Genomic DNA, 19791 nt, shown 5'->3' with positions numbered 1-19791 from the left:
TTAGCGATTTGATTCCGATACAATTTTGCCCATTGCAAACTAATAATTTACATAAGGCCTATACATTTTTAATTGGAATTTTTCATGTAAATTAGAGCTGCCTAAGATAACAATGCTTTGTATTGTAGTTTTATTTTTAACACAGGTAAAAACAATTTCATTTAGTGCAACAAAGAAATTAATCTAATGAAACAAAGACCAAAACAAGGCTCTAAAGTAAGACCAACATTTAGATTCATTTTTTACAGGAGATTTTCAAATGTACTTACGGTATTTTACTCTTACTTCTTTTACAAAAAAACATTTGAAAAGTGCAAAATTCAGCGACTAATTCAGATGGTTTTTTTTTTCTTTTTCAGTTTTAGAAATTCAAAATCTGATTGTCCATAACGAAGAGACTTACGGTTATTGCTTTTTAATTAGGAATCGACATTAAAACTGTAAATCTAAATGGTCATTTTGAAGTATCATGAAAAAAAAAAAAAACATACAATAAACAAGACAAAACGTGACCTTTCCTGAATAGTTTTACAATCATCTTCAGAACTAGTCAAAAACACATGGAAATATTGAACAAACCGCTATTTTTTAATGTTGAAAATGTCATTAAATTGTCTTAAAATATCATTGATGAAATTGGTAACGAGCATCACTCCTTTTTCATATCGTGGCATCACATTTACATATCCCTTGAGCAGCTCCACATTTTAAAGCCTTCAGTGCAGTCGGTGCTGGTCCTTCCTCGTCACCATAGCGACGAGTAGTTGAACTTGACGCGCAGCAGGTACCTCATCCTCGCCTGCGCCGGGTTGTAAACGATGAACTCGTTGTAAAGCAGAGAGTAGCCTTTGGCGTTAACGGTTCCCGTGGAAACGCCCGGACCCATCGGCACCGTCATGTCGTCTCTATGGAAACAGAGAGAAGCTGTAGTCGACTGGACAGCGAATTACAATAAAGAACTACACTGTTTATCGTGATAAAAAGTCCCACAAAGTATTTTTAACAAGACGAGGCGATATGAGACGAGACAGTACAAGAGTATGAGTACAGTACAATAGTATGAGTACAATAGTATTAGTACAGTACAATAGTATTAGTACAATAGTATTAGTACTGTACATTAATAGTATTAGTACAATAGTATTAGTACAGTAGTATTAGTACAGTGGTATTAGTACAGTAGTAGTATTAGTACAGTAGTAGTATTAGTACAGAAGTAGTAGTATTAGTACAGGAATTTGACCGATAGTCTTAGTCGTGTTAAGTGACCATCTAGGGATGAGCCCCAGGTGCAGAGCAGCAGTTCAAGACGCTCCTCTGTCGCTGAACTCTCGCCCGCTCTGTTACATGTGAAGTGTTCATATTCAAGACAGATAGAGACTGTGTGTGTCCCTCGTGTCCCTCGTGTCCCTCGTGTCCCTCGTACAAATAATGCCAAAAAGTCACATCTCAGAAAAAATATTTCAGGCGTCAGACCAAATAACTTAAGGAAAATAACAATCACAAATGACACAAATATACAAATGAATAAACACGTAAAATGTGGACTGCTAAACATTAGAGCAATTTCCTTCAAATCGCTCTTAGTTAATGAATTAATTAGTGACTATAACATAGATCTTCTAGCTCTAACTGAACGTGGCTTCAACAAGACGACTACGTCAGACTAAATGAGTCCACCCCACCCACCCATGTTAACCCCACCCACCCATGTTAACCCCACCCACTCATGTTAACCCCACCCACCCATGTTAACCCCACCCACCCATGTTAACCCCACCCACCCATGTTAACTTTCAGACTGCCAGGAGCACAGGCCGAGGTGGTGGTGTGGCAGTGATCTCACACTCAAGCCTACTCATGAGCCCTAAAACTAACAATGCATTTCACTCATTTGAAAGCCTCATGCTGTCGATCACATGTCCAAATATGAAAAACCAAAAAGGAGTTTTGTTCATAGTTATCTACCGACCTCCTGGTCCCTACTCAGAGTTTTTAACAGAGTTTTCTGACTTTATATCAAACTTAGTGTTAGCCTGGGATAAAATAGTTATAGCTGGAGACTTTAATATCCACGTGAACATGAGTGATGACGCTCTCAGTAATGCCTTCAGCGCCTTGTTAGACAGCATTGGTTTCACTCAGAATGTAAATAAACCGACTCACACTCACAAGAACACTCTGGATCTTGTCCTAACGTATGGAACAGAGATTAGTGACCTCATTGTCTTCCCTCAAAACCCTATATTGTCAGATAATTTCCTAATTACCTTTCAGTTTATTCTTAAAGATCAACCAGTCCCACAAAATAAAGTTATAATGAAAAGGACAATATCTGAAAAATCTATCTCAAAATTCAAAGAAATAATAGAGCCAATATTCAGTGACATGTCATGTGATCCTGCTGAGAACAGTTTTAGTCCCAGTTTAAGTGATCAATGTGTCGACTTGACCATGAATTCTCTGAAGTCTGCTCTTGATGTTGCAGCACTGTTAAACAGAAGGTCATTAGGCCAAAGCGCGCCTCCCCATGGTACAACCAAGAACTGGGTTCACATAAACAAAAAGTTAGAAAGTTAGAAGGATCATTTCGTCGCTCTCACATAGAAGAATCCCTAAAAGCATGGAAAAGTTGCCTGCTGTCCTATAAGCAGGCTCTGCGTAAGGCCCAAACCAGATATTATTCAAATCTAATAGAAGTCAACAAAAGTAACACTAAATTCCTTTTCAGCACTGTAGCTAGGCTAACAAACTGTCACAGCGCAGTAGAGCCCTCACTCCCAGCTTCTCTCAGCTCTGATGATTTCCTCCTATTTTTTAACAATAAAATAAAAACAATCAGAGATAAATTAGATGAAATTACCCCCGCTATTAGCCCTGAACTAGCCCAAGCTGTAAATCTAACGTCTCATATAAATCCACCTGTAAACTTAGAAAGGTTCACAGCTGTTGATCAAGCAGAGATAACTTCAGCCATTATGTCCTCTAAAAGCTCCACTTGTGTCCTAGACCCCATTCCAAGCAGACTCCTCAAAGACATTCTTCCCCTAATTATAGACCCTATTCTTAATATAATAAATACTTCACTCCAAAGTGGCTATGTTCCACAGTCCTTCAAACATGCAGTCATTAAACCTCTTCTGAAAAAGCCTAATCTAGATCCCGACCTATTGGTAAACTACAGACCTATTTCAAATCTTCCCTTCGTCTCTAAAATCCTTGAAAAAGTTGTAGTAAAACAGCTTTGTCGCCACCTGCAGGACAATAACTTATTTGAAGTTTTCCAGTCAGGGTTCAGAGCCCACCACAGCACTGAAACTGCACTAGTTAAAGTCACAAATGATTTGTTATTAGCCGCTGACGATGGACTGGTCTCAATCCTGGTTCTGTTGGACCTCAGCGCAGCGTTTGACACCATTGACCACAACATTCTACTGCAGAGGTTAGAATGTGATGTAGGTGTCAGAGGAACAGCCCTCAGCTGGTTTAAATCCTATTTATCTGATAGGTACCAATTTGTTAATGTAAACCAGAGCTCCTCACCAAGCTCTAAAGTAATTTACGGTGTGCCACAGGGTTCGGTACTCGGTCCAATTCTGTTTACTCTTTATATGCTGCCATTAGGCAACATTATCAGAAAGCATGGCATTAACTTCCACTGCTATGCAGATGACACTCAGCTGTATTTATCAATGAAACCTGATCAGAGCGATCAAGTAGACAGACTTAGTACTTGTGTGAAGGAGATAAAAACCTGGATGACACTAAACTACCTGCTTCTTAACCCTGAAAAAACCGAGGTCATTGTGCTTGGCCCTAAGCATCTACGAGACTCTCTATCTGAGCAGATAGCCACACTGGACAATATCAGTGTAGCCTCCAGTTCTACTGTAAGAAACCTTGGAGTCTTATTTGACCAGGAGCTCTCATTTAAAGCTCATATAAATCAAGCTTGTAAAACAGCCTATTTCCATTTGCGCAACATCGCCAAAATCAGAAGAATCCTGCCTAAAAGCGATGCTGAAAAACTTATCCATGCATTTGTAACGACTAGATTAGACTACTGTAACTCCCTGCTTGCAGCGTGTCCTAAAAGCTCCATAAAAAGCTTTCAACTGGTTCAAAATGCAGCAGCAAGATTACTAACAGGAACAAAAAGAAGAGAGCACATTACGCCGGTGCTGAAGTCTCTTCACTGGCTCCTGTCGAGTTTAGAATCAAATTTAAAATTCTACTCTTGACCTACAAAGCCATAAATGACATGGCCCCATCCTACCTCAAAGATGCTATAGAACCGTATCATCCAAACAGAGCTCTTCGCTCTCAGAATGCCGGCCTTCTGGTGGTGCCAAGAGTCTCTAAAAGTACTGTAGGAGGTAGAGCGTTTAGCTACCAAGCTCCTGTGTTATGGAATCAGCTCCCGACCCATGTTAAATATGCTGACACAGTCTCTTCATTTAAGTCCAGGCTTAAAACGTTCCTCTTCGAAATCGCTTATGGTCAGAGTAGTTAGGAACAGAAAGATAAACCCACAGCTTCAGCTACGCTGCCCTAGGAGTAACTGTGCTGGGGGAAGTATGACAGCTTGAGCACTATCCTCTTCTTCTGACTACTTATGCTATCAAACAATATTTATTTTTTGATTCCACTTGCAAACTGTTCACCGCCTTCTTTTCTTTCTCTCACTCCTGAGGACCTGTGGACCCAGATGCCCCTCCCCTGGTGAAGTGGTCCCTGCCCTGTGTGGACGGTCCCTCATCTGCCTGAAGAGTGGGTCCAGTTCGCCTCAGTCGGTCCCTCATCTGCCTGAAGAGTGGCTCCAGTTCGCCTCAGTCGGTCCCTCATCTGCCTGAAGAGTGGGTCCAGCTCCAGTCTCCCTCGTGTCCGTCTGTCCGTCTGTGAGAGTCGGATCTCTCCTTCACTGGAACTCCTCCAGGTTTCTACGCTTTTTTCCCAAAGAGGTTTTTTTGTAGTTTTTCCTGGCCGAGAAGGAGAGTCTAAGGACAGAGGACCCTGGGACATCGTCCCTCACCACCACAGACATTGTCTGACTCCATCGCCACCACAGACATTGTTGATTCATTTCTCCCTGTGGCCCTCAGAGGCAACTGTTGTTGTGATTTTGGGCCTTACAAAAATAAACTGATTTGATTTAGTACAGTAGTATTAGTACAGTAGTAGTATTAGTACAGTAGTAGTAGTATTAGTAAAGTAGTATTAGTACAGTAGTAGTATTAGTACAGTAGTAGTAGTACAGTAGTAGTAGTATTAGTACAGTAGTAGTAGTACAGTAGTAGTAGTAGTATTGGTACAGTGGTATTAGTACAGTAGTAGTAGTATTAGTACAGTAGTAGTAGTATTAGTACAGTAGTAGTAGTACAGTAGTAGTAGTATTAGTACAGTAGTAGTAGTACAGTAGTAGTAGTATTAGTACAGTGGTAGTAGTACAGTAGTAGTAGTATTAGTACAGTGGTATTAGTACAGTGGTAGTAGTACAGTAGTAGTAGTATTAGTACAGTAGTATTAGTACAGTAGTAGTAGTATTAGTACAGTAGTAGTAGTACAGTAGTAGTAGTATTAGTACAGTGGTAGTAGTACAGTAGTAGTAGTATTAGTACAGTGGTAGTAGTACAGTAGTAGTAGTAGTATTAGTACAGTAGTAGTAGTATTAGTACAGTAGTATTAGTACAGTAGTAGTAGTATTAGTACAGTAGTATTAGTACAGTGGTAGTAGTATTAGTACAGTAGTAGTAGTACAGTAGTAGTAGTATTAGTACCGTGGTACTCACAGAGTGACTGCGTTCTTGGGGTCTGGTCCGGTCTGGCCCAGGCCTTTGGTGCTGTGTTTTCCTGGAGGAAGTTTGTCTGCTTCATAATTAGCGTCCAGCAGCTCGTTACTGTCGCCCAGGGCAACCTGACACAGGCACAATGAGTAAGAATAAATTATTAAGGCAAATGTGCAAATCTTTCATCACTATGTTTTTATTTTATTGGGCCTATAAAGGTTTTATGTAAGTAACAACCCTGGAACTGAATTTTTAAAAAGTATTTGGAAATAGTGTTGTTATGACATTCATGAAGGAAATTCTAAGTTCGGCAGACTCTACTCTTGATGGCACAGTTTAAAAAATCTCAGTTTTTAGGCCATAGATTGGCATTTTCACGGTTTTATTTATGTTTCTACTATAGAACTCAAGCTCATTTAAATCTGTTCAGAAAAGGTCACAATCTGTCCTCTTTAAGTGTTTGTTTTCAGTATGGATACTTCTTGTTAGCGGTTAGCATGTGGCTCTTGACTTAGCGGTTAGCATCTGGCTCTTGACTTAGCGGTTAGCATCTGGCTCTTGACTTAGCGGTTAGCATCTGGCTCCTGACTTAGCGGTTAGCATCTGGCTCCTGACTTAGCGGTTAGCATCTGGCTCTTGACTTAGCGGTTAGCATCTGGCTCTTGACTTAACGGTTAGCATCTGGCTCTTGACTTAGCGGTTAGCATCTGGCTCTTGACTTAGCGGTTAGCATCTGGCTCTTGACTTAGCGGTTAGCATCTGGCTCTTGACTTAGCGGTCAGCATCTGGCTCTTGACTTAGCGGTCAGCATGTGGCTCTTGACTTAGCGCATAGCATCTGGCTCTTGACTTAGCGATCAGCATGTGGCTCTTGACTTAGCGGTTAGCATGTGGCTCTTGACTTAGCGGTTAGCATGTGGCTCTTGACTTAGCGGTTAGCATGTGGCTCTTGACTTAGCGGTTAGCATGTGGCTCTTGACTTAGCGGTTAGCATGTGGCTCTTGACATAGCGGTTAGCATGTGGCTCTTGACATAGCGGTTAGCATGTGGCTCTTGACTTAGCGGTTAGCATGGATGACATTCCCGCAGCAGCAGCACAGTCTCACCTCGCAGAGCAGCAGCAGGCCCACGTTACTCTGCTGATTGGCAAAACAGTAGTTTGCACTTTTAGACGACATGTCGGCGAAGTAAATCCCTTTGCCAAACTGAAGGAAACAAAACGGGAGGAAAATGAGAGAGGAAATGAACGTGTTTGAAGGTGGTTTTTATCTGTATTTACCATGTATCCAGTGATGGGCGCTTCGGGCGGAGCCACTCTGAGGCCTTTACTCAGAATCCCCACCCAATTGGACAAACGAGAGCCGTGCCACAACAGAGTCCTGCGCAGTGAGATTTGAAAGATTTTAATATGCAGTGAGATGATTTTAATATGCAGTGAGATGATTTTAATATGCAGTGAGATGATTTGAAAGATGTTAATATGCAGTGAGATGATTTTAAAGATTTTAATATGCAGTGAGATGATTTTAATATGCAGTGAGATGATTAATAAGCAGTGAGATAATTTGAAAGATGTTAATAAGCAGTGAGATGATTTGAAAGATGTTAATATGCAGTGAGATGATTTGAAAGATGTTAATATGCAGTGAGATTATTTTAACACGCAGTGAGATTATTTTAACACGCAGTGAGATGATTTTAATTAGCAGTGAGATGATTTGAAAGATGTTAATAAGCAGTGAGATGATTTGAAAGATGTTAATATGCAGTGAGATGATTTTGATATGCAGTGAGATGATTTTAATACGCAGTGAGATTATTTTAATACGCAGTGAGATGATTTTGATATGCAGTGAGATGATTTTAATACGCAGTGAGATTATTTTAATACGCAGTGAGATGATTTTGATACGTAGTGAGATTATTTTGATACGTAGTGAGATTATTTTAATACGCAGTGAGATTATTTTAATACGCAGTGAGATTATTTTAATACGCAGTGAGATGATTTTTATATGCAGTGAGATTTCTGCTCCAATGGGTGACTTAAAAACGTAAAACCTGTTGTGAATGTCTTTGAGGAAGTGGTCAGTCTCTCCTTCTCGATCCACGGCGAAAATGTCCAGGACGCTCATGGTGTAGTCTCTGTGCGTGGAGGCGTGAGTCGTCTGCAGGTAACGCTCTACCACCTGAACACAAACCATGGTTAGTAAAAAAATAACAAATAAAAAAAGTATATAAATATATATTTTTTTAAAGTTGAGAAATGATTGAAATGGCATACTTCATATCTGTGTTTGTCTGACCTTGTAGTCGTGTGCGCTCGGGTCGAGCGGCTGCAGAGCGCAGTGCAGAGACTTGTACTGTCGGTCCAGAGGATTCTCTTCACCGTCTCCACTCGACTGGACCATCTTCACCGCGATCTGGATGTCGCTCAGAGCCTGGACCAGCCACACATTTACACACGCTTAAAGGCTTTAGACGGGCCATAACCGGCTCTTTACTTATTCACGAGACACGTACGCTTTGATCCACTCATTACAGTGATGTGCAAAAAAAAAGCTTTCTTTAGATGGAACAGTGTTGATTTTTAACTCAAATGTATGTATCTTGTGTATTTGATTGACTTTTAAACCCGCGTTTGAACGGTGTGGGATCAGAATTTCACATTTTCTAACATCAAATAACGTCTGCATTTGGAAAACAGACATTACAATCTACACCTCCGTTTCCGGTGAGGTATTTGGGTTGTTGTAGCGCCCTCTAGCGTCGGCTGTGAGAATGAACGATGAGAAAATAATTAAACGCTCAGTATCTGTAACTGAGCGATTTCTGAGGCTCAGAGGAAGACGACCTCATATACATATATATTCAATACATTTTCTGAACATAAACACAAGACACACCTTTAATCTGTGCTATTTAAACACACAAAACATGTAAAATTAACTAAAATGTCTTGAAAATGACATGATTTCTAAACCTACAGCTCAGCGATGACCTCGAACGCAGAGTTTAGCTTTTACCTCTAAAAGGTCGATCTTCTCCTTCAGTTCCTCCTCGGTGCGGATGATCGGCGGCGTTTTTAGCCTGAAAATGGAAACATCTCAATGACATAAACTCTGTGAATTCCGGTTCACGTGTGTTTATTTGTTTCCCTGACCCGAAGTCGTGTGGGATGCGAGTGTAGAACTGGTTACAGGCTTCCAGGAGCTCCCGGCTCCCTCCTTTCTTCTTCAAACAGTCCTCGATTTTCTTCAGCGCGGCGTATCCGGCCCGAATCTGTTCCATGGTCAGTTTACCTGTGAAACAAACCATTTAAGGACCAATAGTATGCATTATTTCTTTTGTTATCAGTATTTCAACATGCTCTTTATTTTAGCATCTGTTAGTGCGGTTTCCCATGGCACTAACTAAGTTTTGACACCATCTACTGGCAGCAGAGGGAATTACACAGATGCCACGCGGTTGTACTGATCGTGATTAGACGGGAACGAGTCTGGAGAGGATTTATGGACTGGCAAACAGCAGAGAATATTCTCAGAGCAACGTCACAGATCGAGAAAACGCCAAAGATCAAGAAAACGCCATAACTCCACAGATCGAGAAAACGCCACAGATCGAGAAGATTCAGAACGGAGTGTTTTTGACGCTCGGAGGAGACAGGATTAATCAAACTAGTGTGAGGAGGCTTAATGCTACTCCAGGTTTGTTTCTGATGAGGAGCAATGTTAGAACAGGGTTAAAAGCCCCAAAAAGTTAATTTGGCTATTTTAACTCACCTGAAAAATGATTGAATGTGAATATTAACAATGTGCTAAAGGGCTTGTGAGAGCTGGAAACTAATTAGATGGCTTCAAACACGCGGTTCGAAAATTGGATAACGCACATTCAACTACTTAGAATCTATAATAATGAGTATTTTATTTGACACTCACTCTGCAGCTAGAAAAAAAGTTAAATAAATCCCCAGAAATACTGATATTGAAGGGCAAGTCAAAGTTTTGATGTTTGATGCAATTCCAAAAGTTTCATAAAGAACTTATCACATTTTACAGACACCTTTCAGAAATGCATTGTTTGGTTGCAGCGTTCTGACGATTCAAGTGTTTTAAAGAATGACCTACAGGAAATTGACTCAAATACGGGATGAAAACCGACAGCACGTGTATCTCACTGACCCAGAGGCGCTTTGCGGATGTCGAACTTCATCTCCAGGACGCACTCCTCCATGGCCTTCAGGTCGCAGATCAGCTCCAGCAGAGACTGAACTTTGGCGTCTAAAGTCGAGGGCTTCTTCTCCAAAGCGGCGCCGGCTTCAGCTTTACTCTCGTCCTGTGACTGAAAGAGTCGTTAGGGAACGCCACTGATGAAAGGCCTCGCCACTAGAGCTGGGATTAAACTCAGGTCGGGTCAGAACAAACTTGTACATAGATAGTCATTTGATGTATTTTAATTGTGTTTTCTAACTTGCCCGGGGACTGCACATGGTCCTTGTTATTAAAAAACAAATTAACTGTTTAAGAAGCTAAAGAAAAAAGGATTTTAACGGCGCCAATCTGTTTTTCTGTCTTCTTCACCTTATGTAATGAAGCTATAATTCTAGAAAAAAAAAATAAAAAAAGAAAAATAAATATAAACTACTTTTTTTAAAATTGGGATGTTTTTTCCTCACATTTGACATGGTGACATAAGCACTTTGTTGAGGATCCGCCCCCTGCTCATCCTTCACCCGGAATGTTCCACAGTACGGCGTTTAACCCATTCGATTTACGCTCGCCTCTCCACAGACCTGACCTGCAGCTTTAAAGCCATACCATGTAACGTTGTGGGCAATGCAACAATAATAGCATCGCCGTGGAGACCAGAAACATCAGGCGGTGTCAATTTTGAATCAGTTTTAAGTCAACTTTAGAGAGAAAATACATTTATGAAAAGCTTTTGAACAAGCAGATTTATAAAAAAGAAATAAACACCCTTAAAAAGCTGATAATATGAAGCAAATGTAAATAATTAATAATAACAAGTTTAACACTAAGTCAATTAAAGGCGTTAATGGTGCGTAAATTGACATAAAATTTACTGGACATTGACAAACAGTTTAATCCATAGGTTTTTTTGAATTATTTTTAAAATTAAATGTTTTTTTATATTTTTAATTCAAAAACACATGAGAAAACAGAGGAGGGGAAACAAGACCAGAGCGAGATCAGATATAAATAAAAAAAAATTACAAATCACATCCAACCAAAAGAAAAAGTCTCATTTTGGCCAAATTTTTGCCAAAATTTAGTCCGAAGGTAATTTTTCCCGTAATATTTGTCCAGTCGTTGGTCGCATTTTTGTCTCATCTATAGTTTTTTCCATTGTGAGCGCTTCTTAAATGTAACCACAAAAGATATTATTGACGCCATTAAAAAGGCTCACTGTGTAACTTTCCCACCCGTTTCCAGGGAGACCACGTCTTTGGCCACGCCCTTAAACGCCCGCCCGGCCTCACCTTGTCGTCGGCGCTGTAATCCATGAACACCAGGTCGTACTTCCCCGGCACCTTCTCGAAACATTCCCTGCCTTCCCAGTCGTTTTTGGTTTTATCGAGGAATCTGCCACGGTAAAAAACACGTCAACAACAGAACTTTATTACAACCGAACTTTATTACGACCGAACTTTATTACGACCGAACTTTATTACGACCGAACTTTATTACGACCGAACTTTATTACGACCGAACTTTATTACGACCGAACTTTATTAAGACCGAACTTTATTAAGACCGAACTTTATTACAACCGAACTTTATTACAACCGAAGTTTAACGACTGAACTTTATTACAACCGAAATTTATTACGACCGAACTTTATTACAACCGAACTTTATTACAACCGAAGTTTAACGACTGAACTTTATTACAACTGAACTTTATTACGACCAAGCTTTATTACAACCGAACTTTATTACGACCGAACTTTATTACGACCGAACTTTATTACAACTGAACTTTATTACAACCTAACTTTATTACAACCGAACTTTATTACGACCAAACTTTATTACGACCGAACTTTATTACAACCGAACTTTATTACAACCGAAGTTTAACGACTGAACTTTATTACAACCGAACTTTATTACGACCGAACTTTATTACAACCGAACTTTATTACAACCGAAGTTTAACGACTGAACTTTATTACAACCGAACTTTATTACGACCAAGCTTTATTACAACCGAACTTTATTACGACCGAACTTTATTACAACCGAACTTTACTACAACCGAACTTTACTACGACCGAACGACGCAGCACTTATTTGAAATGAACTCACTTTTTCTTGAAGACGTCTTTGGCTTTGAGTAGATCGCCGCCGCACGCCGTCAGGCTGCTCTGGCCCGCTTTTCCCACTAAAAAAAAGGGTCAAATGAAGCGCAGAATCATCAAAACATATGCAAGATTTAATGTAGATATTGTGTCATTATTGATATTTGAAGCGTCACCTCGTCCCCATCTCAACCAAACACTGTAAGACTTAGAGACGTCGTCCTCCAACAGTTGCATCAGGTAATACTTGTTGTTGTTGAACTGGAGATTTGTCTGATGAAGAAACGATTATTACTTTAGAAGAAGAGGCAGGATAATGACAAACTCTGACCTTTACCGTATATTTATTGTGTTTATTTATTATTTGCAGAGGGATCAACCTCAATGAGAAGCACAAAACTCACAAAACACACATGAAACATCAGAACATCAAGATAAAATGTCAATAAAACCAACAATAATCAGTCAATAAAGTAACAAATACATAAACTGCGGAGAACAGTCGTCTTACCCGGAGATCGTCACGTTATCCCGTCGCAATACTGACCTAACCTAATACTGATGTGCAATTCTGTCGTATGTGCAATTACTGTTGGAATTCATGTGCAATTCATGTGCAATTACTGTGAAATTCATGTGCAATCTATGTGCTGTCGTGACACATATTCATGTGCAATTACTGTCGGGATCACATGCAATGGTATTTATTTATTTGTCTATGGGAGTTTTCATTTATTTATAGGAGATCTTCTACTGAAAGTGTTTTTCAGACTTCCTATAAGTGATCTGTTCTTCTGTATCTACCTCTGTATCTTCCTGCGTTGCACCAATGAAATTTCCCCATGTGGGACAATAAAGGAATATCTTAATCTTAATCTTAACAGACACTGATCAATAAACTGATTAACTAAACTACAATATGGAATCAAACCCGTCTGCGAGTTTTAGTGCCTTAAATACATAAAATGACACAAGATGATCCAATTAGAAAAATGTTTTCCCCATTTCTGTGTGGATGTGGCGTGACTGCAAAAAAATAAACATGTCCTGGGATCTTCATTGATGAATCAATCAATAATCAAAGATCAATAATTGCCAATTGAGTTTATGTAAATTGTAAATAGAAGCGCTCCAAGGACCCTTGAGGAACACCTTTGATGGAATACACTTTTTATTTCTAAAGAAGAGTGACTCTGGCACGTATTTGTTGAGTATAAAGTATTTTTAGTAAGGTACTTGTTCAATCACATTCACATCAAGCCAAAGTATTCTGTATTTATCTGTAATTGTTTTATCACATTGACCTTTTCTCTTTAGACAAACTACTTTAATGCCTCTGGTCGAATCCCAAAACCAGAGGACTCTAAACTCTCCTGAGATTTTAAGACTCGACACAAAGTTTGCCAACATTTTGCAACGATTACTTTCGCATTAAAGACGCCGAATTCAGGAAATATTTATGAACCGGGTCGTGATGAAAACACGTAAACGAGGACACGGCGGCTGCTTTTACGTACGCGCTCTTATTAGTATTTGTAGATACATATATATGGTTTGGTTCTATATGTAGAATTGGCCATTTTCAATATTCCATTTCCTAATCTGTAATTTGACCCGTATTTTTAAAAATCCCAGGGAAAATTTTAAATAAATTAAAACTACAGCAGTCTGAACTAAAAACATTCAACTTTTTCTGTAAAGAGGAGATGGTAACAGTAAATACTCCGCTCAGATGTCATAAAAACACGTAAAAAATGTGAATTAAAGCTTTGTAGAGGCGTATATTGGTGGTAAATTACGTGGTAATTACCTGATTTAACATGACGTCGTAAACATCTTTCCCTTCACAGTAAACGTGCGCCTGAGAGAAGAAAAGCAAAACGGTCACACACTGCACAAACACACTGGTCATATTTCCAAATAAAACACAACAACACTTAACGGTTAAATAACAAATAAATAATAAACAACAACGGTTAAATATTAAAACGCAGCATTGTTTTACGAGGCAAATAAGCTTGAATAAAGTCGTTATCGCACATACTGTAGTTTTTTGGATACAATTTGAGCAGTTTTCCATCTTGCGTCGTTTTTTTCCGGTTGGTTCCTGCTTCAAAGTCTTTATTGATTTGCAAAAACAGGCTCTGCGCTGCCAGTGGTGGCGCTGTTCCTCTGCGTGTAGGAAGGACGTTTAAAGGGCCCATGACAGGTTTTTACGATGTTCTAATTTTGACTTTAGTTGACATGTAAATTATAGTTTTACTCCAATCGAGCAGGTATTTGTGGAGAAAACGTAAAAAAATCTGTAGAAATTGACAGGAAGTGACATCACACCAGGGACACTCCAGTCAAAGTTTAAGCAGAATTTACTCGTTTTTTTTTTTGACTCTCTAAACATTAATTCAACAAAAAAAAGGTTGCTCTCATATATTTGTATTGGTCAAAAACGTTTTTTCTCAGTGTTTTCTGGGTAATTTCCTAGTGTGATGTCATCTATTACAAACAGGAAGTGAAATTAAAAACCTAAAAAAATGCGCAATTCTGTGATAACATTTGTTTACATCATTTTCAGCAAAATTCTAAATGTATTTTTCTTAACTGCATTTTAGTTCAATGAGTCGACCTGTAGGGGGCGCTTTAAATCCTTCCAAACTCGGGAACCATTCGCCACACGGACAGAAACTCGTCCCAATCCTCCTGCGGTGCTCGCGGTCGCTCGGGTTTTGTAGCTCGCTTCGTAAAACATTAATTTGAAGACTGATAATCCTCTCGGAACGTACCTTTCCAAGTTTGGCTTTACATTCAGTGTCGACCGGAGCTTTTCCCTTCATCACCACCGTCTTCACCGTTTCTGCGCAATAAAAAACACAACTAGATTACCGTATTTTCCGCACTATAAGGAGCACCGGATTATAAGGCGCGCTGTCAATGAATGATCAATTTTCAATCATTTTTTTATGTATAAGGCGCACCGGACCAAACGTGTGCCGCATTAAATTGCTTCGAGGTCAGTAAGCAAAACAACAACAGAATTAATGCATATACCGTATTTTCCAGACTATAAGTCGCACCAGCCCAAAAATGCATAATGAAGAAGAAAAAAACATATATAAGTCGCACTGGAGTATAAGTATATAAGTATAAATATAAGTATAAGTCGCACCCCGGCCAAAACTATGAAAAAAGGTGCGACTTATAGTCCGGAAAATACGGTATAAGGCGCACTGGATTATAAGGCGCACCGTCGCTTTTGGAGAAAATGAAAGGCTTTTAAGTGCGCCTTATAGCGCAGAAACTAGGGTAAATCTGTTTGTAGCTGGAAGTGGCACAGACGCTTGTTCATAGTCATTACCTTCGACCTTGACTTCTTCTTTGGGGACAGTTTTAGTTTGACCTTTGCTCTGCCCTCTGCGTTTCTTCGTCGGCGGTGGCTGTTGCTGCTCGGTCGCTTCTTCTTCTTGTTTGATTTCCGCGCAGCGTCCGTTCGCCGCGCTGTTTTCCACTTCTTCATTTGTCGTTTCTGAAGACGAATAAATATAAATATGAACGTTTCATCGCTCGGTGCATTTAGACTGACCACAGCAAAATAAACACGCGCTGCCGCTGTCGACCGTTCGGGTTCGACAGGCGGTTTATGACACGGTTTATTGAGATCTATAATTCTATTTGTTTATATTGGATAAAAAAAGAAGCATCAAACTCAAAAAACTACTGACGAAATTGCAATAAAAACAATAAAATAAAGGGTTAATTCTAGAAAAGATGACACATTAATGACAAAAAAATATTATCTGGCTGTAAAACACTAAATATATATATTTTTTAAACAAAGCCAACAGAAGTATTAAATATAAACTAATAAACTTAAATACACTGTCAATCTTTTCTACTAGAAGCCTTCAGTCACCATATTTGAACTTTTATTTGGTTAACATCGACTTTTAAAAGGCTCATTTTACAATATAAATAACTGTGTGATAAGACGACTTCTAAAATAATAGTAATAACTTTAACATAAGTCATTCGGATGGAGACGCGCACCCGTTTTAATCGTCTGCGAGCGAATCTTCCGCTTGTACTTGGTGACCGGGTTGATCTGGAACATCTTTTTCAGGTCGAAGTTGTATTCTTGGCCCGACTCCAGACTCAGCGTGACGGCGGTTTTGCCCGAAGCCACGGCTGAGTCGAGCTCGCCGCAGACGCTCTCCGGATACGGCTCCCACTGGTCCTCGTCTCCTTTCCACTGCCACTCTGAGGAACCAAACAAACAAACAAAAGATGTAGACTGGCTTTTAACACTGTGCGAGTTGTGGGTCAGTTGGTGCTTTCTTTATTCAATTCAATTCATTTGACTTATTTATTGCTATGCTATTGTTTTGCTTGTACCGTATTTTCCGGACTATAAGTCGTACCTTTTTTTTTTTATAGTTTTGGCCGGGGTGCGACTTATACTCCGGTCCGGAAAATACGGTAGTTTTTTTCTTATTGTTTTTGCTCTGCGCAGCACTTTGGAAATGGTTTTGTTTGTCAAATATGCTGTAGAAACAAAGTGGATTTGGATATATTCAAATGTAAAGTGCATATCACCACCTGGTGGTGAGTTGGATCCGCTGGCGGAGGAGGAAGCCGGACAGACTTGGCAGACCCAAGCGCATTGTGAGGGTCTGTTGGGAACGTCTAGTGGAGCCCTCTGTCAGTAGGGTATTCAACTCGCACCTCCGGGAGAGCTTCTCCCATGTCCCGGGGGAGGTTGGGGACATTGAGTCCGAGTGGACCATGTTCTCCGCCTTCATTGTTGATGCGGCTGCTCGGAGTTGTGGTCGCAAGGTCTCCGGTGCCTGTCGTGGCGGCAACCCCCGAACCCGGTGGTGGACACCAGAAGTAAGGGATGCCGTCAGACTGAAGAAGGAGGCCTATCAGGCCACTCTGGCTTGTAGGTCTCCGGAGGTCATCGACGGGTATCGGCAGGCCAAGCGAGCCGCGGCTCGTGCTGTCGCAGAGGCAAAAACCCGGGCCTGGGAGGAGTTCGGGGAGGCCATGGAGGAGGACTATCGGTCGGCACCAAAGAAATTCTGGCAAACCGTCCGGCGCCTCAGGAGGGGGAAGCAGTGTCTCACCAACACCGTTTACGGTGCCGGTGGAGGCCTGCTGACCTCAACTGGGGATGTCGTCGGACGGTGGAAGGAATACTTTGAGGATCTCCTTAATCCCTCAGTCACGTCTTCCGAAGAGGAAGTAGAGACCGGGGACTCGGAGGCTGGCTCATCCATCACCCAAGCTGAAGTCACTGAGGTTGTTCGCAAACTCCTCGGTGGCAGGGCTCCGGGGGTGGATGAGATCCGCCCTGAGTACCTAAAGTATCTGGATGTTGTAGGACTGTCTTGGCTGACACGTCTCTGCAACATCGCGTGGCGTTCGGGGACCGTGCCTCTGGACTGGCAGACCAGGGTGGTGGTCCCTCTGTTCAAGAAGGGGGACCGGAGGGTGTGTTCCAACTACAGAGGGATCACACTCCTCAGCCTCCCGGGTAAGATCTATTCCAAGGTACTGGAGAGGAGAATCCGACCGATAGTCGAACCTCGGATTCAGGAGGAGCAGAGTGGAACACTGGACCAGCTCTATACCCTCCATCGGGTGCTCGAGGGCTCATGGGAGTTTGCCCAACCAATCCACATGTGCTTTGTGGATCTGGAGAAGGCTTTCGACCGTGTCCCTCGGGGTGTCCTTTGGGGGGTGCTCCGGGAGTACGGGGTCCGGGGCCCTTTGCTCAGGGCTGTCCGGTCCATGTATGACCGGAGCAGGAGCTGTGTTCGCATTGCCGGCAGTAAGTCAGACCTGTTCCCAGTGCATGTTGGACTCCGCCAGGGCTGCTCTTTGTCAACGGTTCTGTTCATAATTTTTATGGACAGAATTTCTAGGCGCAGTCAGGGGTCTGAGGGTGTCCGGTTTGGGGACCACAGGATCTCATCTCTGCTGTTTGCAGACGATGTTGTCCTGATGGCTCCATCAAACCCGGACCTGCAACATGCACTGGGACGGTTTGCAGCCGAGTGTGAAGCGGCTGGGATGAGAATCAGCTCCAAATCCGAGGCCATGGTTCTCGACCGGAAAAAGGTGGCTTGCCCTCTCCAGGTGGGTGGGGAGTCCTTGCCCCAAGTGGAGGAGTTCAAGTATCTCGGGGTCTTGTTCACGAGTGAGGGAAGGATGGAGCGTGAGATCGACAGGCGGATCGTTGTGGTGAAGAAGGAGCTGAGCCGAAAGGCAAAGCTCTCTATTTACCGGTCGGTCTACGTTCTGACCCTCACCTATGGTCATGAGCTTTGGGTAGTGACCGAAAGAACAAGATCGCGGATACAAGCGGTCGAAATGAGTTTCCTCCGCCGTGTGGCTGGGTGCTCCCTTAGAGATAAGGTGAGGAGCTCGGCCACACGGGGGGAGCTCGGAGTAGAGCCGCTGCTCCTCCACGTCGAGAGGAGCCAGCTGAGGTGGCTCGGGCATCTGTTCCGGATGCCTCCTGGGCGCCTCCCTCGGGAGGTGTTTCAGGCATGTCCCACCGGGAAGAGGCCCCGGGGAAGACCCAGGACACGCTGGAGAGACTATGTCTCTCGGCTGGCCTGGGAACGCCTAGGGATCCCCCCGGAGGAGTTAGAGGAAGTGTCTGGGGAGAAGGAAGTCTGGGAGTCCCTGCTCAGACTGCTGCCCCCGCGACCCGGCCCCGGATAAAGCGGCAGAAGATGGATGGTAAAGTGCATATTTTATAGTGACATTAAACAAAATTAAACAGTAAATAATGTTGCAATGTCAGCTTAAAGTCAGATATTAAATGTATTTTTGTGTGTGATATTTTTATTCCAAACAGCATCCCAAAAATCTGTACATGGAGAACATAATAATAATATACTAATAATAATAATATACTACTACTACTACTACTACTACTACTACTACTACTACTACTAATAATAATAATAATATACTAATAATAATAATAATAATAATAAATTCGATTTGAGAAGCCTAATTATTATTATGATTATTATTTCTGTCAAGATATTCTGGGCATGGGAACACTGTTACTGCCACATATAAACAAACATGACAATGAATAACACTGCATGTAATTCTAAGTCGGTGTTGTTCTGCAAAATGTGATATTAATGTCCTTATTCGTCCAAACAAATCCATCCCACATGACGTTAGCTTTTCCTGGTTTGCAGCGGCAGCTAACGCCAAAAAAACGCACTAACCTGTTTTAGACTCGACTCCTTCATTTTGGGGCAAACTGCTCTGGCTTTTATTCCTTGCACATCTTGTTCGCCTCATGGTGGATTAAATGAGTCGCTCTGGGAACAATTTAATCGATAATAAATGTGATAAAAGGACGAGGAGAAAGTTTTCCGGTGTCCGATGTTTTGGCGCCGGTGAGGATCGTGTCACGGTAGAACGTATCACTCCTACACATGGCGTGACAGAAATATAAGAAGATAAATACTCAAATTGATTTACAAAAATTATTGTATTTAACAGCACGGTATGAATATGGTCCATAATTAGCTGCATCACTATTGTAATTTAAGAATGTAGTTTACAAACATGTGTTATTATCATTATTTCTTTAGACAGTGTAAGTGCTCCTGTTTTGAATTGATCTCGTTTCATGTGCAGAACTAATGATTCTTTCCGC

General features: G+C 41.4%; 1 protein-coding gene across 2 annotated transcripts; it reads right to left on the bottom strand.

Moving 5' to 3' along the window:
* Positions 1–618: 618 nt before the first annotated feature.
* Positions 619–19539, bottom strand: parp2 (poly (ADP-ribose) polymerase 2). Of its 2 annotated transcripts, none has more exons than XM_072440637.1 (17): positions 19355–19539; positions 16149–16358; positions 15460–15627; positions 14888–14958; positions 13918–13968; positions 12284–12380; positions 12115–12190; positions 11286–11388; positions 9967–10126; positions 8949–9087; positions 8812–8875; positions 8092–8226; positions 7847–7974; positions 7065–7164; positions 6892–6990; positions 5790–5914; positions 619–905 (listed from the first exon to the last, which is right to left on the bottom strand). In XM_072440637.1, the coding sequence occupies exons 1-17, from the start codon at positions 19428–19430 to the stop codon at positions 746–748; spliced, it is 1962 nt and encodes a 653-aa protein (XP_072296738.1). In that variant the 5' UTR covers positions 19431–19539; the 3' UTR covers positions 619–745. The 2 variants fall into 2 exon arrangements, with proteins under 2 accessions (XP_072296738.1, XP_072296739.1); XM_072440638.1 differs by having other exon boundaries at positions 621–905; positions 9967–10120.
* Between the last annotated feature and the right edge of the window lie 252 nt (positions 19540–19791).

Source organism: Eucyclogobius newberryi, unplaced genomic scaffold, assembly GCF_026437365.1.
Source record: "Eucyclogobius newberryi isolate DKJ021-1_F unplaced genomic scaffold, fEucNew1.0.hap1 SCAF_12, whole genome shotgun sequence".
In the NCBI taxonomy this organism is placed as follows: Eukaryota; Metazoa; Chordata; class Actinopteri; order Gobiiformes; family Gobiidae; genus Eucyclogobius; species Eucyclogobius newberryi.
Note: the sequence above shows the minus strand (reverse complement) of the source record. Positions and strands in the feature narration are given on the sequence as shown.